The sequence below is a fragment of the Phyllopteryx taeniolatus genome, chromosome 2 (genome assembly GCF_024500385.1).
Source record: "Phyllopteryx taeniolatus isolate TA_2022b chromosome 2, UOR_Ptae_1.2, whole genome shotgun sequence".
Lineage (NCBI taxonomy): Eukaryota > Metazoa > Chordata > Actinopteri > Syngnathiformes > Syngnathidae > Phyllopteryx > Phyllopteryx taeniolatus.
The window spans coordinates 21,241,241-21,268,491 of NC_084503.1; the positions used below are offsets into that span (position 1 = coordinate 21,241,241).

The 27,251-nt window shown below is 42.5% G+C and overlaps 1 protein-coding gene across 2 annotated transcripts in view; it reads right to left on the reverse strand.

Annotated features, from left to right (window-relative positions):
• itfg1 (integrin alpha FG-GAP repeat containing 1) overlaps positions 1–27,251 on the reverse strand; it is a 260,953-nt gene that overhangs the window by 22,586 nt on the left and 211,116 nt on the right. For both annotated transcript variants that reach the window (XM_061765219.1, XM_061765228.1), the window contains exons 13-14: positions 25,653–25,696; positions 22,710–22,788 (exon numbers count right to left, since the gene is read on the reverse strand). In XM_061765219.1, coding sequence (XP_061621203.1) covers positions 22,710–22,788; positions 25,653–25,696 — 123 coding nt within the window. The remainder of the gene's footprint in view (positions 1–22,709; positions 22,789–25,652; positions 25,697–27,251) is intronic.

Sequence of the window (27,251 nt, forward strand, 5' to 3'; positions counted from 1 at the left end):
AAGGCAAAGGATGTTTTTGGAATGGACACGAGCATGCTCAAAGATCTAGGTTCAACTCTTGCTATTCCTATTGCCTCAATCATTAATCTTTCAATTTCATCTGGTCACTTTCCAAAGGCCTGGAAATCTGCTATTGTTACCCCTGTCTTTAAATCGGGTGACTCAACTTCTCTGAATAACTACCGACCTATAAGCATTCTTCCGGCCATTTCCAAAGTTGCAGAAAAATGGGTGTCAGAGCAGATTGTCCATTATTTAATCAGCAGCTCCCCCTCTCTCCACGCCATGCAGTTTGGTTTCAGATCCAAGCATTCCACTGAAATGGCTACATGCCTCCTCATTGAGAAAATAAAATCTTCTCTCGACAAGGGTGGAGTTGTAGGGGCGGTGTTCTTGGACCTCAGGAAAGCTTTCGATACAGTAAATCACTCTGTTCTTCTTACCAAGCTCTCAAAATTTAACTTCTCTCGCAAAGCTGTGAGCTGGATTGAATCATATCTGCATGACGGAACACAATCTGTATCAGTTAACAACTGCAGATCAGAGTCTCTTAGGCTAACCTCTGGAGTCCCTCAGGGATCAATATTGGGCCCCCTTTTATTTAGTCTTTATATCAACGATTTGCCCACTGTTTGCTCTGAAGCAGAGTGCGTAATGTATGCAGACGACACAGTTTTCTTTGTTCATGGTCGCTCCAAAGATACTGTTGCTGCTAAACTCACTAATACAATGTCCTGTGTCACAACTTGGTTGCAGGAGTGCTGTCTACAGCTAAACGTTTCTAAAACTGTAGGCATGTATTTCACTAAAACAAAGAGGGTATCACCTGACCCCAACATACTTGTTAATGGAGAAAAAATGCAAATTGTCAGCCAATACAAATATCTTGGGTTAATAATAGATTCACAGCTTTCCTTTAAAGCCCATATTGACAAATTGTGTAAAAATATCAAATTAAACCTCGCAAATTTTCGTGCAATTCGGAATGAAATGTCAACTGAAGCTGCAAAAATTTACCTGCATTCAATGATTCTTAGTCACTTTAACTATTGCATAACCAGTTGGTCCCAGGCTGGTCAGAATGCAAAAAAAACATTGGAAGTTTGGTACAAACAAGTAATTAAAGTGATGGATAAAAAACCAAGGCACTATCATCACTGTACAATTTAAAAAAAATACAGTCTTTTAAACTGGGACAGTCTTCACATATTTGCAGATTTAAATTTGATTTATAAAGTACTGCATGATTTGGCCCCAGCTCCTCTGGCTGAGTTCATCAGCCAAAGAAACAGCTCTGAGCGTGTCACTCGAGGCTCTGTCAGAGGTGACTGTCTCATTCCTCTGCGCAGAAGCACTTTCAGTAAGTCAGCCTGGTCAGTGAGGAGCGCTGGTGAGTGGAACTCTGTACCTGAGGAGGTTAAACTGCTTACAACATACAAGGCCTTCACAAAAAAACTGAAAATGTGGCTAGTTAACACCTATAGCTGCCAACACTAAAAGACAAGTATGTTATGTTGTTTTTTTGTTATGATCAAAAAAATTATGGTTTTATTCTCTCTTAATAGTATAGTTTGATTATGTATCTTGTATTATATTGTCTTGTAGATGTATTTTACTGCTTTTTTACATCATAGCCAGGGGACTACAGATGAAAACTAGCCTTCTGGCTAATTCTGGATTTTTTTAACCATGTGTACTTCATGTGTTTTATGAAATTGCATTGTCCCCCTTCAAAAATAAACTGATAAACTGATAAAACAAAAGTGTTTATATTTTTGGTGGTGGAAATAACGATTTTGTAAGTTTAACCACTAAGACATGAACTATAATTTTATTGGTAGGTTTATTTTAACAGGGGGAACAGAATATTAAAAGGAAATTTCAGAAAATCACATAAAACAAAACATTCAAATTATTTTGCAAATCAGTGAGTGAAATACGTATTTGACCCCCTATCATGCAGGGGTGGCCACACTACTATATATATATATATATATATATATATATATATATATATATATATATATATATATATATATTTAATGGTGATTTCATTTATTAAGGAAAAAAATATTCAAAGTTACCTGGCCCTGACTGAAACCGTAATTACCCCCATTATTAAATAATTAATTTTAATCAAATTAATAATAACTTTCTCGAGAAAATCAAGTCGGACAAAAGATCTAAAGGAGCTGCAACAAAATGACACAATCCAAAGAAATTCCAGAACAGTCGAGAAATAAAGTAATTGACATCTATCAGTCTGGAAATGGTTACAAAGGCCATTTCTAAAGCTGGAGGATTCCAGCAAACCATAGAGAGAGCCATTAACCTGGAGAAATTATGGAACAGTGGTGAACCTTCCTAGGAGTGGCCAGCCTACAAAGATTACCCCAAGAGAACAACAATGAATCATCCAGGAGGCCGCAAAGGAACTCAGGACAACTTCTAAAGAACTACAGGCCCCCCTTGCCTCAGTTAAGGTCAATGTTCATGACATAATAAAGAAGAGACTGGGCAAAAATGGCATCCACGGCAGAGTTCCAAGTCGAAAACCACTGCTGACCAAAAAGAACATAAAGGCTCATCTTATGTTTGCAAAAAACCAAAAACAAACAAAACACCAACAACAACACCAACACCTGAATGATGGGAGAATATTATATAGACTGACAAGATGAAAGTTGAGCTTTTTGGAAGGTGCGTGTCTTGTTACGTCTGGTGTGAATGTTGGACAGCATTTCAGAAAAAGAACATAATACCAACAGTCAAACATGGTGGTGGTAGTGTGATGGTCTTGGGCTGCTTCACACCTTCAGGACTTGGACAACTTGCTGTGATTGATGGAACCATGAATTCTGCTCTTTAACAGAAAATCCTGAAGGAGAATGTTCAGTCATCATTTTGTGACCTCAAGCTGAAGCGCACTTGGGTTGTGCAGCAGGATAACGATCGAAAACACACCAGCAAGTCAACTTCGAAATGGCTTTAAAAAAAAAAAAACTAAATGAAGGTTTTGGAGTGGTCTTGTCAAAGTCCAGACTTGAATCTGACTAAATTACTTTAAAAAGGCCGTTCATGCTTGAAAACCCTTTTTCACGTAAAAAGGCCGTTCATGCTTGAAAACCCTTTTTCACGTATGTGGGTCCCATGCATCTAACTGGAGACTGTTTTTCAACTTGCTATTTCCTTTAAAGTAATTTTTGACAGAAGAAAAAATGTAAATATAATTTTTTTTTAATTTTTGTTTGTGCTCATGCCCAAAAGTCTCAATAGAAATGAATGAAGTGGAGACGCAGGGGAGATGATTCCTCTAAGGCCGAGGTTGTCGTCCTCGATCTACCTTCACAGGTTGCCGCAGTTGAATGAAAAGCGGACAGCAAGGAAGGCATGTGGCGGGGATGGACTTTATTTGCAACACTGAAATGCACATTAGTTCATTACAGAGGACAATAAAAAAAACACGCACGCACCTTGCGCGTTCTCTTCCTCAGTAGCGCACCTCTGCCCCACGCATGCGGAGTTGCGCACACACTCACACAGACGCCACACACACTCTGAACTTCCCTGTCAGATTTACGTGAGACAAAGCCCGTAACAATACTGTGGCCGTCTCCCGGTCCGCCAAAAGCAAAAAACAAAAAACAAAACAAAAAAAACAGCACGCAATTGGGCGATCGGGATCCATGTATTGGGCATCCCTGGTGGAGTGTGTTTTTTCACAATGTCTTCTTGGTGACTGTGGTCCCAGCTACCTTGAGATCATTAACAAGCTCCTGCCGTGTAGTTGTGGGCTGATGCTTCACCTTTTTCATGATCCTTGATACACCAGGAGGAGCAATCTTGCAAGGGTCCCCAGACTGTGGGAGACCGACAGTCATTTTATGATTCTTTAATTTTCTAATTATCGCACCGACAGTTTTCTCCTTCTCACCCAGCCTCTTGCCAATTGTCTTGTAGCCCATTCCAGCCTTGTGCAGGTCTACAATCTTGTCCCTGATGTCCTTAGAAAGTTCTTTGGTCTTGCCCATGATGGAGAGGTCGGTGTCTGATTGATTGATCAATTCTGTGGACAGCAGTCTTTTATAAAGGTAACAAGTTGACACTGGTGTCTTTCATACAGCTAACGAGTTGAGATTAGGAGTACTTTCGTGAGAGGAGTAGTCCGTGAAAGCCAGATTTCTTTATTGTTGGTAGGAGATCAAATACTGATTTCACTCAATGAAATGCAGATACATTTTTATTTTTTTCCCTGATTTTCTGGATTTTCTTTGAGATATTGTCTCTTACTGTTAAAATAAACCGACCATTGAAGTATAGACCCATGTTTCTTCTTCTATGCTGATTAAATGTTGCAAGTGTTGTAAGTGTACAAAAGGCATGCAGTTATGACCTTCAGCAACCTCAAACGATAGAATATGGACAGACACAAGCAACTTCTCAGGACATCAAGAGAAAGACAAGACAACAAAGGTGGCGAGTAGTGTTAGGGTGATTTATGGCTTCCATAAAGTGGCGGTGGTGGCGTGGACGTGATGGGGGCTGGAAGATAACAGAGTCACGCATTAAAGTGAAGAGACACGACAGGCATGAGTTAAGAGGAGGGCACCTTACCATCATGAAGGACATAAAAACAAGAGGGCTAATCAATAACTTAAAAAATGTCTCTGAGTGTGGAGGTCATCTCCATTCTTATTTTCCTTGCAGCAGATCTTTAGTTTATAAGCTCCATCCTCTACTCACTGCAGTTCAACACAGTATGTTTACCACTAACATTTTCTATTGAAAATGTGTGAAAAGTCTAACCAATTGAACTAACAACCGATCAACCAACCACTTAAAAGACGAACGAACCAGCTAACCGACTGACAACCCCCCAACTGGACCAACCAATTTAACAACTGACCAACCAACCACTTAACAAACAAAACAATCAATCATCGAAACAGCCATCGAACCAACAAACCAACCAACCAGACTGAGAGCCAACTAATTTAGCTGACAACTGACTAACCAACCAGCCAACCATACTGACAACCAACAAACCAAACTAACAACGGACAAAACAATCAAAAGAACAACCCCACAACTGAACTAACACCCGACCAAACAACCACTTAACAACCAACCAGTCAACCAACTTAACTAATAACTGACCAACAAAACCACTTAAAAAAACAATCACCCAACCATCAAACCAACAAGCAACCAACCAACATGATGGACGACCAACTGAGCGAACCATCCAACCATAAAAGAGTATCAGAGAGCAGTATGTGTCCTGATAGTTAGGAGAAGTGCATGTGTTGTTGTTGTGCAGCCGTGGCCCAATGGTTAAGATCCTCTCCTGCCACCGTGGGGGACCTAGACCCCGACCGGACCATCCGCCAACACCCCCCAGACTCATGGCTGTGGTGTCCTTGAGCAAGACACTGATAACCCAAACTGCTCATCGGGCACTTCAGCTGCCCCCTGCTCCAGTGTGTTCCACTAACAAGTGTGTGTGTTCACTGTGATGGGTAAAATGCAGAGAACAAATTTCATGTGCATGCATGTTCATGACAATAAAGGTGATTCTTCTTCTTCTTCCTAGTGTTGTGCTCAAGACTACATTATCCGAGACCAAGACTTGCCAGAGACCAGAACTCACAGATACCAAGATCGTGACAAGACCATAAAAATAAATGTTAAAAACCATGACAACGTTGAACAGTTCAAGAGCATTCTCACTTCAATTATATTTTTTAAAATACATTTGACAGCCAAAAAACTGTCTGCAACTCATTCAAAGCGCAGCATACAAAAATGTAAAATCTCGCGAGTTTTTTCCAAATAAATTCTTACAAAAAATAAATCCTTGTATGTATTTAAACAAAGAACAACAGATCAGTATCTCGACGGAAAATCCAAAGTCGAGCGAGTCCAAGACAAGACCAACACTTTTGGGAGTCGAGACCGAGACAATACCAAGACCTTCAAAATGTGGTCTTGAGACCGGTCTTGCTACAACACTAGTATGTCGTGATCATGACAAAATACGATGGAAATCTTGGATGAATAATGAGGATGGACGGTTGCCATGTAAAAAGCCACTAAACAATATGAGCCCATGACTGACGTGCCATCTGGTGACTCAGCGTCGCTCACCGCATTTGTACATTATTATTTCGCTATCAAAAACCATTCTTAAATGTTTTTGCTGTTTTATAGAAGGAAACCACTGCTAACCACCACTTTAATGTATTCTGATGCAGTTACTAGCTACCTGTTAAAAAAATTAATTAGTAACGCAATTCAAGTACAATAATATTAAAGTAATGTACCTTGACTACTTTTTAGACTTTACACCGATTTTATCGGGCTGATCGGTATTGGGCAATATTTAGCATTTTATGCTGATTGGCTTTAATGTCATAATTCATTGTCAATGTCATTGATCGGCGTCGCAAAAGACATTTACTCCGTGTTGCTGCATGCACAGTATATTTGAATCCAAAAGCTAGTTTATTTATAGCCTTGTCGCGTGTCTTTTGACGTAGTACATCTTGTATTCCGATACCACCGCATCCCGTTTTTTACGATCATTGGGCTTTATCTTGTCAACTCAAATGTGACCAGATACACTCGTTACCGTGGCGCGACAACAAGAGTGGAGCAAGGCGACTGTATTATAAGGACAAAATGGGGAAAAACCTGTGTTGGTGGTCACCGGTGCTCAGGACAGGAGAAGGCGTTCGTTTGAGGCTTGCTTGAGGTATGTTCACGTACTTTTAATACGATACCGCTCACAACCAGGCAATAAAATGTTATGTAACCTAGCAAGCTAGTGGTATCACGAACGGTTGGACGTAAACATGCCGCCGTTCTGTCGAATCATGCTCTAAAGTTTCAGCGTGGGTAAAGTAATTTAAGTAAGTTAGCACCCATTATTTCTGTCATGTAATGTTGGTTTGACCTGACTGATTAGAATACACGATCTGACGAGAGCAGTGACTTGCAACCTTTATGGAGCCAAGGAACATATTTTACAATTGAAAAATCTCATGGAAAACCAACAAACAAAAATGTCACAAAAAGTGGATACATTCATTACTGTATTTAATTCCTGCCATCTAATAGAAGACCATTCATTTGTTCTGTCTGTCACTATGCCTCACTGGCATAAATAGAGGAACAAAGATACATTATTTTTTGAGCACAAGTATATACAGTAAATGAACAGGTCATTTAAATAGACACATTCCTCCATCTTGTGATCAGATCAGTGATCGGTTATCATTTTTTTAAACTCGTTGATCGCCCCCAAAAATCCTGATCGTGTAAAGACTCCTACTTTTAATGACTTTTAGATTACTCCAATACCAAATATCCTAAAAAAAAAGAAAAGAAGAGACATTAAATTTCAATACAATATATATGTATCTCACCTTTTGGGTCTTATGAATGTTTATTATGATTGGTTTTGAAATGTTGGAGGAAGCCGGCGCACATGGAATCCAAATCCAAAACCTCAGAACTGTGTGGCAGACGTGTTAACTACTTGGTCACAGTGCTGCACATGGCTGGTCATCCCGTGAGGGAAATTAGATTTACTAGCTTCGTAACAAAGTGTAAAAACCTTTCCACGTGAATAAGTGTTTGTTATAAAGAGTGAAAAGGAAAGAAAGATAAAGCTTTACACACGCTCCCACGCCCACACACACAATTTTGAAACGACGTCATGACCGTGGAAAATTTTAACAGCTAGCATTGGTAACACAGTACAGTGTTTAAATAAGTAAAGCAGTGGGTGATGGGATAGTGAAGTATTTACTACAAGGTGGGGCCGTAGGGCTACGCTAGCTCCTCCATTAGTTAGCCTCACCAGCAGTCGGGATGACTCTGACAATGCAGTTTTCTTTGTAAAAGTGATGCAAAATGAATAAATCCTCCCGTGACCATATGATCAAAACAGTCACATCCAATCCCTGCGTTCCATTGAGGTTCATTGTGACCATTTATCCGACTTGTTGCGCTGACTAAACTCCTGAAAAGGTTGCTCGGCCCACTAGTTTGAAAGCGGGCAAGGGATGAAATCAACAACCAGCCACTCTCTCTCCGCATTAAAATTGTCATCCTGTGAAATTATCCGAATTTTTAATAAATGTGCCTATTATCTGATGTTTTTTTTTTTCTGTGACTGTACCGTATTACATTTAAAATGTTCTGGTATCCTGAACACGTACAACATTGTATTCCCCAAGCCTGATCACAGAACACAATATTCTGTGGGTCTTGAAATATCAATCAAAATGCTCTAAAACGGCTGGCAATATGGGGCTAGCTGCACTGAAAACTAAATACTAAGACATGATCCATATGGTATGTGGATGACCATCGTTTCATTTTCGAAAGGTCACATGCATGTAGAATAAACAGAGATTGTGTACTGTGTGAGTTACTAATCACCAAAAGTCATTAGGATAATTGGACAGAGCGGGGAAAGCTCAACATTGATTCTCCTCCCCACGAGCACAGTGCTACGTCTAAAACAAGAGCGGCATTTTCTCGTGGTTTTAGAAGAGGACTCTCACAATAGAATCCATCTCATGTTACATAAAGCCAACAATCAAACTACACTGGCGCTCAGTAGCAATTCACAGAGCAATCATTTGGATCAGCAACAAATTCCTTCCCAGACACACACCTGCATATGACTGAATGTGTACAAGTACAAAAGCCATCCATTATTCACCAAAGGACCTTAAAAAACATGTCAGAAAGTCTAACAATAAAAATCCCAGAATCAAGAAGTGAATTGAATGCTCTTTCCATAAGGACCACAATCCAACACAATGTTTTGTGGAACTGACTATCTTGGCGTTCTTGCACTTACACAAACAACTGACCAACCAACCCATAAACCAACAAGACAGCTAAACCACCAACTGGACAGAAAAACCAACCAACAGAGATTCAAAATTATTGTAATTCACTTATAGAACAATTCATCCAAATTTGTCTGAATTTCCATATTTTCAAAATGTTGTCAAGAACATTACTGCAGGACAGTTATTATGTAATTGGATAAAAATAATTCTGCATACTGTTCAATTGCACAACATAAACATTACTTCAATATTTGTTATTTTAATGTTTTTATGACATCAACTTTGTAATGATGTGTAATGTGTCTACAGATTAATTCGCCTTTACCAATTCTGTTTTCAACCTTGGTAAAACAAGTATTAAATCAGATCCATCCATCCATCCATTTTCTTCCGCTTATCCGAGGTCGGGTCGCGGGGTCAGTAGCTTTAGCAGGGAAGCCCAGACTTCCCTCTCCCCAGGCACGTCCTCCAGCTCTTCCGAGGGGATCCCCAGGCAAATATCAGAAAATTAATAAAACTGATCTTTTTCACCCGATCTCAATCAGCTGAAAATCACGTAATCGACCCCGATTTTCGATCATGTGACATTCCTAATTGGATATTTTATGCATGGATAGTTTAGATTTCAATTTTGTGAATGTACTTGTACAGATGTCTTCTCTTGCATGCGATTTATATTGTATATTTCCTATATCCACTATTGCTGCCGAAATGATGGAAAATTTCCCATTGTGGGACTAATAAAGGTTACCTTATATTACAAATATTTATTATTAATAATAATAATTATACGACGAACAACCGACTGACTGAAGAACAACCAACCAATTGGACTAACAACCAAGTGACCGACCGCCCAGATGGACAAACAACCACATAAATGACCTACTAGGGCTGCACGATATTGGAAAAACATGCGATATGCAATATTGGTGTTGACCATTACAATATTGATATTATCGCAATATTTAACATTCCCGTAAAGAAATTACATTTTTATTATCTAATGAAATAAAAACATGTTTTTATTGTGGCAAAATAAGCAGGCTATATGTATGCTGATCTAGTTAATTGTAATTAAGGCTAAACTATTATGTGGCACAAACATTTAAACTAACTAGCAACAATATATAAACCATACTCGCCCATAGCCAGATGTAAGAGGTGACTGTAATCTGACCCACTTCATGAGTTCTGTAGCTTTTACTATATCAGCAAAAAATGTTTGTTGCAAAAGACACTTGTTGATCTTCTTCCAAGTCCCAGTTTGCCAAAATATCCCGGAGATATTAGAGCACTGGCTGGCTATGTTTTTACTTGACTGGGACTCAGGGAAATATGCAACTTCCAGACACAGTGTTGTTATTTCAAAGTGTTTGTTGAGAAAATGAACAGCAAAGCTCGTATTGTGCGACTGGACCATAGGTCTGTGGTGCTTGCCTGAAAGTCTATTTGATGCAGCTCACCCTTTATAGTCACTATGCATGCCTCCTACATCTGTGAGATGGCGACTTGGGATAAGTAGTTTTGCAATGGCACCTGGAATCTCAAGCCCACTTCCTTCATTAGATCCAAAATGGTTTCTTTGTCCGCGGTACTAATGGGTATCATGCATTTGGCTACAAAACGTGCAAAGACTGCGGCAATAGCTCCGTGGCACTTCGAAGTTTTCTCGCAAGGGGAGGGAAAAACTCTCATCAATGGTTGTCTGTGGATTTGCTTTTTTTACAACTTGTCTCCGCTTTAGTAGTTTTGGGAGTATTAGACTTGAAGACTTCATATGGCTTCTTGTGGTTGTCCTCCATGTGACTGTGTAGATTGGTGATTTTTCCTCTTGATGTAGCCACTATTCTTCGACTTGACTTGCACAGTACCTGCGTTTTAGACAGGTTATTAATTTTCGGCACATGTTGTTTTTGTCCTTGTTCATTTCCTCCTCTCCCATGTCTGCCATTCTTCCACTGCCCACTGCTGCTGACATTCCCACGGTATGCCTATGGGTCCGGTCTAGCCAATAGGAGACTAGCATCTAGGGGGGCGGATGGTGATGCACATTTAAGGTCGCATCTGTTTAGTCAAACTCAGATGAATGTCACTCATGCAACAAAGCAGACAATACGATATAAAAGTATTAATTTATTGCACGTTTTTGCGATACGGATATTGCTCTTGCCATTGTCGCAATGACGATATTTTTTCAATATATCGTGCAGTCCTATGACCTACCTACCAACCAACCGAAAAAAAAACCTTATACACAAAACAAAAAATGCTGGCTCACCTTTAATGTGAGGTTCTAACTCGCAGCCGTATATGGATGTATGACCTACCTACCAACCAACCGAAAAAAAAACCTTACACACAAAACAAAAACTGCTGGCTCACCTTTAATGTGAGGTTCTAACTCGCAGCCGCATATGGATGTGCAAGCAAGCATTCATCACTGCGAGCCCCACCATCTCGGCGGGAAATCGCTGCTGAGTGTTACCTGCCCAACTCATCCATTCTACCTGCTTAGCATGTTAGCACACAGATGCCCAACAGTATGTGAACATGCACAGATACACGCACACTCACTACTTGACTACCTACTCCAGGTGATCATCTGCCTTGCCCTTTGCTCTCTATCATGAAGGTGAAGATGAATGAAGTTCACACCATGGCCTCATGCAGCGAGTGCTCCATCAGCGCTCATCCTTTACAGTACCCAGAGCGAGAAACTACAAAATAACAAAATAAACACACTTGAAATTGCCACACGCACAAACTCACCCAGCCACGTGCACCCACACCCACACCCACACCCACACCCACACCCACACACACACACACTTCACAAGCAGCAGCTCCCTGGTAGCATTTTGCTGCTTTTAAATGAGGAGTCAGGGGAATAGTGCTGGCGAGGCCTTGGGCTACTCAGCTTCTCCTCCGCCATGTGCACTCCAGTGGAAACACACTGGAAAAATAGATGAGGTTGAATTACAACTCGCCAGACAGCAATCATCTGAAATGCTCTGATGCTAAATAGTTTGGCCTTCTGCTTGAGAGATGTGACAGAGAGGGATAAGATTGCTGTCTGTATAGTTGCATCATACAAAAAAAAAAAAGGTTCTGTATTGAGTCTATATTGCAATAGATGTTTCTGGTCTAAATACAACTACAGTAGTTTATGCCATTGCTAATCAAGCAAGCAATCAGCCAACCAAACTCCCTAACAACTAGTGTGTGCTCCCAAATGAAAATTATTGGCTGAAACCGAAAACCAAAAATGAGGAACCCAAGGCCGAAAGCCAAAACTGTGAGAAAAATTATTAGGGTTGGGAATCTCTGGCATGTGGCCAATTTGATACGTATCTAGACACACAGGTCATGATTCCATTCAAAAACGACATATCTATATTTTCAAATATCTAATTATTTAAATAGACCACAACAGAAAATAATCTGCACGAACAAACAATAGTTAAGTGCAAAGGGGGTCTAGCACACAGTGCCATTTAAGCTAGGATTGCCACTGCACACACGCAATGCTTGCGTTGTTTTATTTATTTTTTTAAACAATCGCACTGCTTGCTGAGTGCTCAGTGACTTTTTGAACTTAAATCGTGATGACTAGCTTAGCTCAACTGCCGATTGTTGTATCAGCTTCGGGACATACCTGGCTGTGTGTCCTCTCGGTAGTTTGTTTTTGGGGATGCAAAGTACTGCACTGATAACGCTCGCTGAACAAGTAAACAAAATAATTAAAAAAAACACCCAGACTCACCCCTCATTATTCTCTGGGAATTGAACAAAGCTAAACTCAACCACGAACTCCCTAAATAGAAGCAGCACATCGACTGTCCGACCAGGGAAAATAAAATTTCAGACAACTGCTATACTACGCTAAATAACGCATACCGTGCCATACCTCGCGCAGCTCTGGGCTCGTCTGATCACTGCTTAATTTACTTAATACCAACATACAGGCAATAACTTAAATGCGGGAAGCCAATGGTGAAAACAGTTAAAAAGTGGACCAACGCAGCAAAGATAAAACTTCAAAGCTGTCTAGACTGCACAGACTTGAGTGTCTTGCAGCTGGCAGCCTGGATGAATATACGGACACAGTCACATCCTATATCAGTTTCTGTGAAGAGGTGTGTGTACCAACAAAGTCATTACGCACGTTCAATAACAACAAACTGTGGTTCAATGCCAAACTTAAGCAACTTCGCCAGGCTAAAGAGGATGCATATCGAAGTGGGGGTAGGGCTCTGTATAATCGCGCTAGAAACCAGCTGACTAAAGAAATTAACATTGCAAAGAGAAACTATACAGTAAAGTTAGAAAAACAGTTTACCGCTAACGACTCTAAATCAGTCAAGCATGCATTACAATCGCTAACCAATTACAAGCGACCAACCTCCCAAGCTGAGAACAATAAAAGACTAGCCGACGACTACAACACCATCTACTGCAGATTTGAAAAGGACACTTTCACACCCACACAGCCCCACCACCGACCACCATCAAACGTCTGACTTCTGCGTTGACCATCCACGAACAGGATGTGAGACGCATCTTCAAACAGCAAAAGATTAACAAAGCGGCAGGCCCAGACCTTTTGTCCCAATCCTGCCTCAAAGTCTGCGCGGACCAGGTCGCTCCAGTCTTCACACAGATCTTCAATAGATCTCTGGAACTGTGCGAAGTACCATCCTGTTTCAAACGCTTCACCATCATCCCAGTCCCCAAGAAACCTGCAATCTCTGGTCTGAATGACTACAGGCGTGTCACCGTGACATCTGTGGTCATGAAGTCCTTTGAACGCCTCGTGCTGGACCACCTCAAGAGCGACCCCCTGCAGTTTGCCTACCGGGCAAACAGGTTTGCGGATGATGCAGTCAACATGGGACTGCACTTCATCCTAGAACACCACGATGGCGTGGGGACCTACGCGAGGATCCTGTTCGTGGACTTCCGCTCTGCGCTCAACACCATCATCTTCGAACTCCTCTCCTCCAAGCTTCTCCAGCTCAGCGTCTTGCATGCCATCTGCCAGTGGATTTACAGCTTCCTGACGGGCAGGACACAGCAGGTGAGGCTGGGGGACACCACGTCATCTACACGCACCACCAGCACCGGGGCGCCCAAAGGTTGTGTCCTCTCTCCGCTGTTTTTCTCTCACTACACGAACGACTGCACCTCAACGCACCCAGCTGTCAAACTCATCACAGTCATCGGTAGGGTTGGGTGTCGTTTGAATTTGAGTGATTCCGGTTCCAAGGCTCGGAGCGTGTCAGACGCTACACATCGTGAAAGCCTCCTTTGCACAATATACTCATATTCCAAGTGTTGCACTGAGGCCACTGGTCATTCATTTTAACAAAGTTAAGACACACCTTTGTTCATAGTCGTCTCTGTGCATTCTCCTTTGTTGTTTTTTGCCGCTTCTTCGTTGGTTTCCGCCACTTCTTCTTCGGCCGCAGGACTAGGCATTGAAACTGGGCACCGAAATTTTTACATTTGAATGGTTCCGGGAGAACCGGAACGTTAGTCCCAGTTCCAATCGGTTCTCGATTCTCGATGCCCAACCCTAGTCATTGGCCCCATCAAAGACAGTGACGAGTCTGCGTATCGACAGGAAGCGGAGCGGCTGGAGCTGTGGTGCGGCCGAAACAACTTGGAGCTGAACACGCTCAATACTGTAGAGATGATTGTGGACTTCTGGAGGCATCCTTCTCCACAGCTGCCCCTCACGCTGTCCAACTGCCCTGTGTCAACCGTCGAGACCTTAAAGTTCCTGGGAATTCCAGTCTCTCAGGACCTGAATTGAGAGATCAACATCAACTCCATCCTCAAAAAGCCCCAGCAGAGGATGTACTTCCTGCAGCTTCTGAGGAAGCACGGCCTGCCACAGGAGCTGTTGAGGCAGTTCTACACAGCAGTCATCGAATCAGTCCTGTGTTCTTCTATCACAGTCTGGTTTGGTGCTGCTACAAAAAAGGACAAACTCCGACTGCAATGGACAATCAAAACTGCTGAAAAGGTTGTCGGTACCCCCCCACCCCCCCTTGAGGACTGGCATGCTGCCAGAACTAAGACAACAGCATGCAAAATCCACCTCTACCAAACAATGCAAACTAAAACAAGCAGACATTCCAACAGCTTCTTCCCTCTTGCCATTAACTTCTTAAACAGTTAACTTCCATTGCAACATGCTGCCAATTTTGTTGTCACATTTCTGTCGGGCCAATTATACATTATTTGTGCACTCATTGAAATAAATCCCCACCCTGCACTATTTGCATATCTGTTATTGACCAATACTGGCCAATCATGTGCCTGAGTAGCATCTGAAACATTTGCACAATCGACAGTGTCCCAGATTATCTAACTACTAGTCACTTTAAGATGCATACATTTCTTGAAGTCTTGGCGCCCTTTGCACAATGGACATTGCACCGGACTATTAGAGGACTCAGCATCTTTTTGCAGAATTGTCAAAAAAAATGTTTGAAAAATTGTACCGCCATTACCAGATTACTGGCAAGATTTTATTGCTCAGTGACTGTTGTTTTTTTTTTTTTTTTTGTCGTTATGTCTCAAAACTATTCCCTGTCAATTGACTGTTGTCTTACTAGAGTGACTCCAACCACCGGAGACAAATTCCTTGTGTGTTTTTTGGACATACTTGGCTAAATAAAGATTATTCTGATTATGCCGGGGAACTCGGCACTTGTGAGCAGTTTATTTACCAGTGCTCTTTAGTCTTTGACCAGCAAGCTCACACTTATTCCACAGATAGAGCTAAAGTGGCTTTTACAATGAGTTTACTCATGGGCAAAGTGGCCGCTTTGGCAATGGTGTTGAGTAACAATAGGTTCGCTACCTCCCTCTTCAAGTCTGACACCTGACATGGTCAACGCCACGGTCCGCTGTCCTGCCCAGCCTTCGTCAGCGATAGCGACCACTCCGGCGGCGGGAAAGCCGATGCAGCTGCAAGGGGGACGATTGAGCCGAGCGGAGCAGACTCGATGGATGCGTCTCTGGGTTTCAGGGCACCAGGTGGTCAGTTGTCTCACCAGACCTACAAGGGGTTCAAGTACCAACCCAGGTCAGCAGAAACCTAGTCGTCCCATGTCATCTCTTCCATCGTCTACCAGTTTCTCCAGCTCAATCAAGGAATCCTGTGGGTACTTGGATGTTCTAGGTACAGCCATAGAGACTCTTAGTGACTTTGAAAGCAAGAAAAGACCGGAACTGCAAGGGGTCATCTCTCATTGGGGACTATGTATAAAACCACTGCATTAGTGGATTTGGGTGCTGATGACAAGTTTCTAGACACTGCAGTTGTAGAGTTCCTTAAATGTACTGTATTTAAACTTGATAAACCTAAGAGTGTCGATGATCTAGATGGGCGCCTCCTGGGGATTGTTACGCATAGGACCGAGACTCCGTCTTTACAACTATATGGCAACCATCGTGAGTCCATCCGTTTCTTTGTCATGCCCTCACAATCTGCCCCAGTCTTGGGGTTAACTTGGTTAAAGCTACACAACCTGAACATCAAATGGTACAAACCTGTCATCGAGAATTGGAGCACCTTCTGTCATTTGCATTGTCTACAATCTGCTATCTCCTCATCCCAGTTAAAGAGGAAGTTGAACAGATAAACTTGAGCAACGCGCCTAGTGAATATCCCAATCTTCAGTTGGTCTTTAGTCAGAATAAGGCACATTCTCTTTCTCCGCACAGTCCTTATGACTGTGCTACTGAACTCCTGGCTAATTCCACTCTACTTAGTTATAGGCTTTATCAGGTTTCCAAATCTGAATAAGAGGCCCTTAGGGACTATATTGATTATTTGCTCGCCGCAGGTCTTATTCGTCTGATCTCGTCTCTGGTCAGTACCGTTTTGTTTCTTTACGGATAACAAAGATAAGACCCTTCGACCCTGCATTGACTACCGGGGCCTTAATGAAAGAACCATTAAGAACAAGTGTCCACTTCCTCTTCTGGATTCCGCTTTCAATTGACTTCAGTCTGCAACTATTTTTACCAAACTCGATCTCCGCAATGCCTACCACTTACTCAGGTTAAGCAAGGTAGATGAGTAGAAGATAGCGTTTAAGACCCGACTGGGGCATTTTTTATATTTGGTGATACCTTTTGGTCTCACCAATGCACCCGCTGTGTTCCAATCTCTTATCAATGATGTACTCCAGGACATGTTAAAGAAGTTCTGCTTTGTGTATCTTGTGTATATTTTGATCTTCTCCAGAGACCCTGTGGAACACACCAAACATGTTCGCATCATCCTACAACGCCTGTTAGAAAAGTGGTTGTATGTTAAGGCGGGAAAATGTGAATTTCATACGACATCTGTAGAACTCTTAGGGTTCATTGTGGAGGCAGGTCAACTTAGAGCTGATCCAGCCAAAATCCAGGCTGTGGTTGAGTGACCGACTCCTACAACAAGGAAGTATTTGCAGATGTTTCTGGGCTTTGCCAACTTCTACAGGCGATTCATACAGATTGACAGTAGTGTGGAAGAACCTTTAACATGGCTTACACCTGAGAAAGTACTATTCAGTTGGACCCTAGACGTTGCTCTTAAACTATTATTCACTAGTTCACCCATTTTGATACACCCTAATCCAGAGTTTACGTTTGTTGTAGAAGGTTGACGCATCGGATACAGGAGTGGGGACAGTCATGTTCCAGTGATCACCAGTTGACCAGAAGCTTCACCCCTGAGCCTTCTTCTCGTGTGGCCTCAGCCCAACGGAACGCAACTACGATGTTGGAAATAGGGAGCTGCTGGCCATCATTCTAGCGCTGCAGGAGTGGAGGCATTGGTTGGAGGGTGCTGGTGAGCCTTTCCACGTGTTTACAGACCACAAAAACCTCTCGGACATTTGTTAAGCAAAGAGACTCAATTCCCGCCAGGCACATTGGGTCTTGTTTCTCACCCGTTTCAACTTCATCACCTACTGTCCAGGATCCCAGAACATAAAGCCAGATGCTTTGTCCAGAGTCCACAGGTCCACCTCAGAGGACTCCACCCCGGAGACCATTGTACCTGTGGCCCGAGTTGCTGGAGCACTCCGTGGAGAGGAAGGTTGCCAGTGCTTTTAAGGAGATTGAGATCCCTGAAGGGTGTCCAAAAGATAGATTATTTGCTCCTGTGCCCCTGCGTTCGGATCTCCTTCAATGGGGCCATGGGTCTAAGGTGGCGTGTCACCCAGGAGTCGGCAGGACCATTTTCCTCATTGACCGAAGGTTCTGGTGGCCTGGTCTGAATAAGGACATTCAAGAATTAATTGCTGCCTGTCCTGTGTGCGCTCGTAACAAAGCATCTAATAGTCAGCCTCCCGGTCTTCTTCGACCGCTTCCCATCCCTTCTCACCCATGGTCCCACGTCGCTCTGGATTTTGTTACCGGTCTTTGCCTGTCTCATAGTAACGTTGTCATCCTCTTCGTGGTGGATCGGTTCTCTAAGATGGTCCACTTCATTGCCCTTCCCAAGTTACCTTCTGCCCTTGAATCTGCTAATCTTCTGGTCTTCCGCATCCATGGCATTCCTTTCGATTTGGTCTCAGACAGGGGTCAGCAGTTCACCTCACGACTCTGGAAGGTGTTTTGTAGAGCCCTTGGGGCATCCTCCAGCCCCTCATCCGGCTTCCATCCTTAGACTCATGGCCAGACGGAACGAGCGAACCAGGACTTGGAAGGGGCTCAGCACTGCGTCTGCCATAAGCACGACTCTTCCTGTTACTCCCAGCTCCCCTGGGGAGTACGCCCACAACTCTTTCATCAGCTTGGCCACAGGTACTGTGTGTCATCATTTAAGAAGGCGTATAGCTACCAACCCCCTGTATTCCCATCGCAGGTGAGGGATTTAGCCATTCCTTCTGTTCATCTGCATCTCTAACAGGCCCATTGTGTCTGGTGGGATACCTGCGCTGCGTTATCCTGGATGGCAGCCTTCAACCGACGACTGGCTGATCATCACAGGTCCCCTGATCTTTCTTACTGCCCGGGTCAAGAGGGTTGACTCTCCACACGGGACATGCAGTTGGCCGGAACTTCAAAGAAGATGGATCCAAGGTTCGTCGGTCCCTTCAAAGTAGAGACTGTCATTAACCCTGTCACCATGAAACTCAGTTTGCCTCCATCCCTCAAGCTCCTTCCTGTGTTCCATGTCTCCCTGCTCAAGCCAGTCGCCACCAGCCGCTGTGCCCTCCCGTCAGTGCCTCCTCCCCCTCCACGTGTGATCGCTGGTCAGCCATCTTCACGATCACGATGAGGTCAATTTTGGACTCCAGAAGAAGAGGTAGGGGGATACAGTATCTGTTTGACTGGGTTATGGTCCTGACGAGCGTTCCTGGGTCCCTCGCTCCTGGATCCGTCTATGATCCGTAACTTCCACTCTCTTCAGCCGCCTGTTCTCCTATGTTTTTTTTTCACAGTTGCTGAACCTCCGGTGCACACATGGCCCGCATTGCCAATCAGCTTAGGTTTTTAAGCAGTGAACAAAGGGGACAGATGCCGGACTATTGACTACTTACCACCATAACCTTGTGCCTGTTTCATCGTGCTTAGTGTAGTTTTCTTGTTACCCTTCCTCACTCTTGGTTGTCTGTAAGTAGTTTTCTGTTCCTTTGTCTTTTTGTTTGTTAATCTTGTGTAGATTAGCTTCTGTTGCCCAACATGGAGTGTTGTTTCCAATTGAAAATACACTCAAATACAACCAAAAGAGCACAGAGTGTGCTGTGAAGAGATGGCCATTAATCAGAATCAGAATCATCTTTATTTGCCAAGTATGTCCAAAAAACACACAAGGAATGTGTCTCCAGTAGTTGGAGCCACTCTAGTAAGACAACAGACAAGTCAATTGACAGAGAACACTTTTGAGACATAAAGACATTGAGAAAAACAGTCCCTGAGCAATAAAGGGTTGCTAGTTATCTGGTAATGCCGGTAAAATTATTATATATATTTTTTGACAATTGTGCAAAAAGATGCAGAGTCCTCTAGCACTTAGAGCAGTTCGAATGACTAATGACTAACTCGCAATAGTCCGGTGCAATGACCATTGTGCAAAGGGAGCCGAGACTTCAAGGAGTGTATGCAGTTTAAAGTGACGAGTAGTGCGATAATCTGGGACAATGTTGATTGTGCAAATGTTGCAGATACTCTTCAATCAGTCTGCAAATGGGGCAGATGCTACTCTGGCCTGAGTGGCCAGTATTGGTCAACAACAGATATGCAAATAATGCAGCGTGGCGAGACAACTACAGTGAGTGCACAAGTAGTAGTATAAGTCGCCCGACAGAAATGTGACAACAAACTCAGGCAAAAGTAATTGGCAGCATATTGCAATGGAATTGTAAATTAGCTGTTTAAGAAGCTGTTGGAAAGTCTGCTAGTTCTAGTTTGCATTGATTGGTAGCGCCTACCAGAGGGAAGGAGCCGGAAGAGCCAGTGACCGGGATGTGGAGGGTCAGAGAGGATTTTCCATGCTCTTGTCTTAGTTCTGGCAGCGTGCAAGTCCTCAAGGGTGGGTAGGGGTGTACCGACAATCCTTTCAGCAGTTTTGATTGTCTGTTGCAGTCGGAGTTTGTCTTTTTTTGTAGCAGCACCAAACCAGACTGTGATGGGAGAACACAGGACTGACTCGATGACCGCTGTGTAGAACTGCCTCAGCCGCTTCTGTGGCAGGCTGTGCTTTCTCAGAAGCCGCAGGAAGTACATCCTCTGCTGGGCCTTTTTGAGGACGGAGTTGATGTTGATCGCCCATTTCAGGTCCTGAGAGACTGTAATTCTCAGGAACTTGAAGGTCTCGATAGTTGACACCAGGCAGCTGGACAGCGTGAGGGGCAGCTGTGGCAAAGGATGCCTCATGAAGTCCACGATCATCTCTACAGTCTTGACCGTGTTCAGCTCCAGGTTGTGTCGGCCACACCACAGCTCCAGCTGCTCCACTTCCTGTCGATACGCAGAATCGTCACCGTCCTTGATGAGGCCGATGACAGTGGTGTCATCTGCAAACTTCAGGAGTTTGACAGCCGGGTACGTTCGATGCCTTTGATGCCAGAATATCGGCTCTCAAAATGAAATGTTGATACTTTTCATACTTCAGTCATTTGAGGGACTGTATTTGCAGGATCGTATCAGAAAGGAAATCTTTGGTATTGATCATCAATCACAATCTCAGCGCACCAAAAGCTATACTACGCTCTCACTGGCCAGGAGGTGAATCGATTCAGAGGATTTGATGCATCGACACTGAATTACGGGGGGAGGAATTGCAATGCATTGATGAATCGATATTATTACCCACTCCTTTCTATTTCTCGGTCTTTGCATGTTTTCTGTACTTATTTCAAACATGTACAATGTATTTAGAAACAAAGCTATAATTTCACTTTACAGGTACTTTAAAGTGTTTTGGTATCATAAATTGGGTATATTTAGGGATTGAACTATTACTATAGGCAATTATAAAAAATTTCGGGGGGCGTCTACTATTCGTGCATTTGTTTCTCGTCACAGCAGCTCTTGGTCCCTAATCCAGGGTACACTCTACTGTTGTTACTCCTACAAATACTACCACTGATAATGACAACGATACGGCTAATGGCATTGCTGGTAGCAGCTTTAAAGGCACACTTCCACAGTGACTCTTTCATAAAAGCTAACACATAACCATTCGTATGTCCAAAAAGAATAAACACAACAACAGGAGCAATACAACAACACCAACAATAGACAGGTATATCTCACCCCACTGGCTTGCCAGTGTAGTAAAATGTCACTTCGTTTACAGCAGCTAACACTAAGATCCCCTCCCATCATACGTGCATTCTGTCATCATGTCTTGGGGCCTTTTTAAACGTGGCTTCTTGTGACAGCGGGTCACTGCATAGGTTACATCACGGTTTTAAAAAATGGTGGCCTACATTGCTCGTGGAAGTCGGCCCTGGTGAGAACATAAAGGGAACAATCACTACAAGGCGGACAAATCGGCTATCCTCCCGCATGCTGTCTTCCTCCTGATGCAACGAGAAGGTGCTGTCTCAAAAAAGGATAACTTTGAGGAATGAGGAAAATAAAAAAACATAAATAAATAAGAAGCTTTAGAGACTTCAGAGAAGGTTAGACACAATGTTTCCAACACAACCCAGCATGAAATAAGAAAGCATTTTATCACACCAAAGCTACTTGCAGGATCCTTATGTGACTAATGGAAGTGAAGTACAATGGAGATAAGAGATGGCTAATGTTTCATTTTTTTCCGTTTAGAGCACTCGACAAACTGCAGTAGAGAACATGGCTGAAAAAAAACCGCATCCCACTTGTCAGTGAAAACTGTCCTCCGAAGCCACTTAAAAATACAGTTGAAAATCAAGACTTCAAGGACTTTAACTACAGTCATTGAGGCGATAAATCAGAATTAACTGAGTCTATTATGTTTCGGGGGATCCCCCAACTCAAGACAGTAAAATCATTACAGTCTGCGGTTTTTCCACACAAGTTTTCTAACTTGAGTAAGTTATCTGAAATAACCGAATAAGATTTGGGGTCATGGAACCTCAGACTTGTGATTCCTGATTCAGTACAAAGATTCGTATTAGGGGTGATTCAAGTACTTTACAGCTCTACTTTTAGTGCACTATCCCACCCAAATGTGCGATAGGGTTAGAGTTGATATCCTCTCATTTGCATTGCAGTGGGAAGGGCTTGAGGAGCACTTTTGTTTCCCCCCACTGCTTTATACTCGCCTCATAGCAGGAAAAACAAATAATCAGCTAGTTTCTTCCCACCTGAATCTGGATGTAAGCTACTGACCTGAGGCGTTCTTCAGGTAGCCGTTGGAGTCCACTGTGGTGTACATGACGTACGGGCCCGGCTGGTTAACGCCGAACGGCTGCAAGCAAAAAAAAAAAAAAAAGGTAACTTTTTTTTACAGTTTTATTACATGATTACGCATCAAAATGTTGTCAAAATGCTACAAACAAGAAGAATAGGAAGACGAGGAGATGTGACCAAGAGGAAAACAATAAAGACGGAGAAGGTGATGGATGGTGGCGACGACGAGCACAAACAGCCGCCGGCAACCTTCCTAGCGCTTTGACAAGTCGAGTGACAGGGACAGCAACACAAATGCTGGGAGAAGTGGTGACATATTTGGTGAGAGGAAAGCAAGCTGGCAGCTATCGGGAAAAGCTAAGAAATAATTTCGGAACAGAAAAACAAACCTTAGCGATACGATATATATATATATATATATATATATATATATATATATATATATATATATATTACGGTGGGCATTGTAAAGAACTTCACGATTCGATTTGATTTCAATTTTTTTAGGTTGCAATTCGATTCAATATTGATTCTTTAGGTTGCAATTCGATTTGATTTGATTTGATATTGATTTCAATGCTCTGATATCAACTCAATAACAAGTAGAAATACAAAAATAATTTAGAGCAAATTTTGAAGTATTTATTTTTGATTCCATATAAAAATATGTCATATGTCAAATTTTTTAAGCAATAAAAGATCTGAAAATAAATAATTGCACATAACGGCCCCGCCTGTGTGGCTACGTGGGTTTTCTCCGGGCACTCCTGTTTCCTCCCACATCCCAAAAACATGCATGGTAGGGTGATTGAAGACTCTAAATTGCCCTTAGGTGTGCATGTGTGCGCGAATGGTTGTTAGTTTATATGTGCCCTGCGATTGGCTGGCGACCGGTTCAGGGTGTACCCCGCCTCTCGCCTGAAGATTGCTGGGAGAGGCTCCAGCACGCCCGCGACCCTAGTGAGGATGAACGGAATGGAAGATGAATGAATGAATGAATAACCTATTTGTGCATATGGAGTACAAAAGTAAACAACATGACAGTTGTGTATAAACAATTGAAAGGTAAAGTGCATCTTAACCTAAATGTTTATTTCCTCTTGGAAATTGTAACAAAAACTAAATAATTCCTAATAATAACTTATTTGTGCATATGGACTAAAAAAAGTTAAAAAAAATATGGCAGCTCTGTATTTAAAAAGTGACGTGCATGAATACTTAATATTTTCTTTACTTATTAGTAGTGGATTGACTCACTAATCCCAATGAAAAAACAAATCCTGAACCAGAATTTTCGCATTTGAATCAAAAACATGAAATATGTCTTACTTCATTCTGACAAGCGCTGCAATGCTGCCCACAGGTGCTGCCATTTTGACTTACTGTGCATCGCTTCTGTGCATGCACGCACACACATTGTCACTTGTATATATATATATATATATATATATATATATATATACACACACACACAAGTGATTTGCGTTATGAACTTGGTCAAGGAATTAATTGAACTCATAAGTCAAGGTACCGCTGTACTTGTAAGCATGTTAAAATGTCAGCACACTTAAGACAAATGAGGCAGTCTTTATCAACACAAAAGCATTCAATTGAAAGTTTGGACACAAAGAGGATACACCGGTCTATTTCTATGCGTGTGTATGTGTGTGTACATGCATGTGTGTGTGTGTGCCTGTTTCTCTGGAGGATAATAAAGATGCATGTGTACACTACAAACACCTGAGGCCACATGCAGAAACGCTTCTCATGCAAAAAGAAACTGAAATGCAATTTTATTATGATGATGATCATATTGTGTAAGCTATGACATGAGGCATATGTCATGCTATCCTCAGAAACACTTACTTTATATTGGAAATTATTTTGTACCCTTTTCCTGACTGATACTTTTGAACAAGAGATCCCGCTGATGTGGACCATGTCTTCTGCTGTAAGGTGACTTTAAACATGTCAGGAAAAGCTATCTAGGAGATCTGAACATTATTGATTGTTAATCAGAGGCACTTTTAAATGGTGGCAGATAAAGCTGCACAAAGTGGCGGTAACAAAAACGAACCGTGATTTTTAGGGCAAAAATTATTGGGTATCATCATTTGTAATGGTATTTTAGGGTGGGGCGGGGGGTTTGGGGGGAGAACAACAGCGCTCCAACTCTGTCAAAAGGCCCAGCGTATCGGTGTCCAAGTCGGACAAATACACAGACAGCAAACAGAAGTGGCTGCAAATTCTTGTTCTCTTGCAGACATCCTCACGTAGAAACAAGACATTATCTGGAATTATATTGCTTACATGGCCAACAGGCACGACGTGCCAGGAGGACACAGAAAAGTCGGTCTGCAAGGCTTGTTCTAAAGCTCCTTCCTACTAGCTAAAGACCTCACTGCAGGTATAGTATCAAAGTCAAAATTTTGGTCTTGTGACAACACTAGTGGCTGGTGTGCGCTTCCATTTAACATGAGTTTGAATGTGATCAGTTCATTCTGAACACAGCTAAATCCCCGGTTATAGGAGTGTGCGCACACTTGTGCAACTACTATCTCAGTTATTTATTTTTACTTCCCCTCTCTAAAATATTAAATTGTTTTATTTCATTTTGAGTTACTGGATATATGTTAGGTCACATTATTGGTTGAAAAAGTCTCAAAAATATTTATGTTGGTCTCATTTTTACATCACAAAAACCTGGCATTTGAACAGTGGGTATACTTTACATACCCATACATACCACATATATATATATATGGTAGAAACACTGATTGACCGCCACTTTAGATACGTATAACAATGTACTTTGGTACTAAAAAAATTTCTGTTTTCCCAAAATTTTACTTATGAAGACTCTTCACATCGCAACACTAAAATTCCCGTTGTGGCCGAACAAGGATGTGATCATGCCATTACCTTAATGTTTCCAGGACAGGCGTTGGAGCAGAGGCCACTGAGCACTGCAGAGGACAGATGGCACACAAATACAATAACTAATTTAAAGGAACACATCATCCATAAGTACACTATACACAGACTGTATGTGCGATGGATGATTGTGAAGACGACAAACAGGGAGGGTGACAAACAAGCACAAATTAAAATAATTACATTACAGTACATGGTGTGTGTCACAAGATCAGCTGGATTGCTAATCAGTCATTAGAGTTGAGGTGATTTTATTAGGATGCTAATAAGGTCCTGTGTCGAGGTCGCCATGATTGGCATGCCACAGTCGAGCTAAATGAAGCGCCACACTCGATTAATCAGGTCTGGAAGAGGCACTCCTGTTCAGAACAGGTCTTCTGGATCGGACTTGACTTGATTAATCAAAGACCAATATGGACCGTACCACACAGTCATCATTGTGATTCAAAAGTAGAGAAATTGTGAAATATATATGTGAAAACACAGTGGAGCTTCGTACTGGCTACTTCCTGGTTCACAAACGATGATGTATTTGACTGGAGCATACAATTTTGATTCTGGAATGGGGAAGAACCTTTCCATAGTGATTCAAAAAGCTACACAGTCGTCTAAAATGGAAAATTGTGCAGCATCGTATTTATCTGCCCATTTGTTAGCTTTATTCTGGTGTGCGGGGAACAGTTGCAACCTGCTTCATACATCAAGGATGGTGGCATACAGTGGTGCAGCAGCTTCTCCAGCCCCAGTATTTTGGCAACTTTTCTAGCATTTAAAGACCCTCACTAATATGCATGAAGGAAGAATTGCTCCACGAGGACACCATCGCTTCAGTGGTCAGCGCCTTCTTCACACATCTGGAGAGTAAGCTATCAACACCATCATCCCGCACACACTGGTGGAAAAACTACACACATCAGGACTGAGGCCCTCCTTTTGCAACTGGGTGCAGGACTTCCTAACCAACCGACCACCGACTAAGAATCTTCAGAATTTTCTTCTCCGTCATCACTGGCTCTCCTCAGGGCTGTATGCAGAGCCCCCTTCACTTCACTATGCTGCCTTATGATGGCTCAGCCAAAACCCCCAACTGGCACATCGTTAGGTTTGTGGGTTACGCAGCTGTAGTACAATGCATCACTAATGGAGATGAATCTGCATACAGGAGAGAGATGGAACACCTGGAGAGCTTGTGCAGAAACAACAGCCTCTGCATCAATGGTAAGAAAAGCAAGGAGATGATCGTGGACTTCAGGAGAAACAAATATCGACCTCCTACCCTGAACAGCAACTCTGGAAGTGGTCTCCAGTTTCAAGTATATGGGGATCCAACTCAACCATGACCTCATCTGGAGCAACCCATTCGGTTTGGTTAAGAAGGCACGCCGGCGCATTTACTTTCTAAGATACGCTCGATTGAGGGGCTCAGTCCTCAGGCAGTTCTACAGATATGTGGTGTAGAGTGCTCTGTTACAGCATCATTGTGTGGCACGGTACAGTAGCTGCTCAGTGGCAGATAAGTCAGCTCTGCACAGGGTGGTTAAAGCGGCACAAAAGGTTGTCGGGAGCAGCCTTCCTTCCACCACTGAC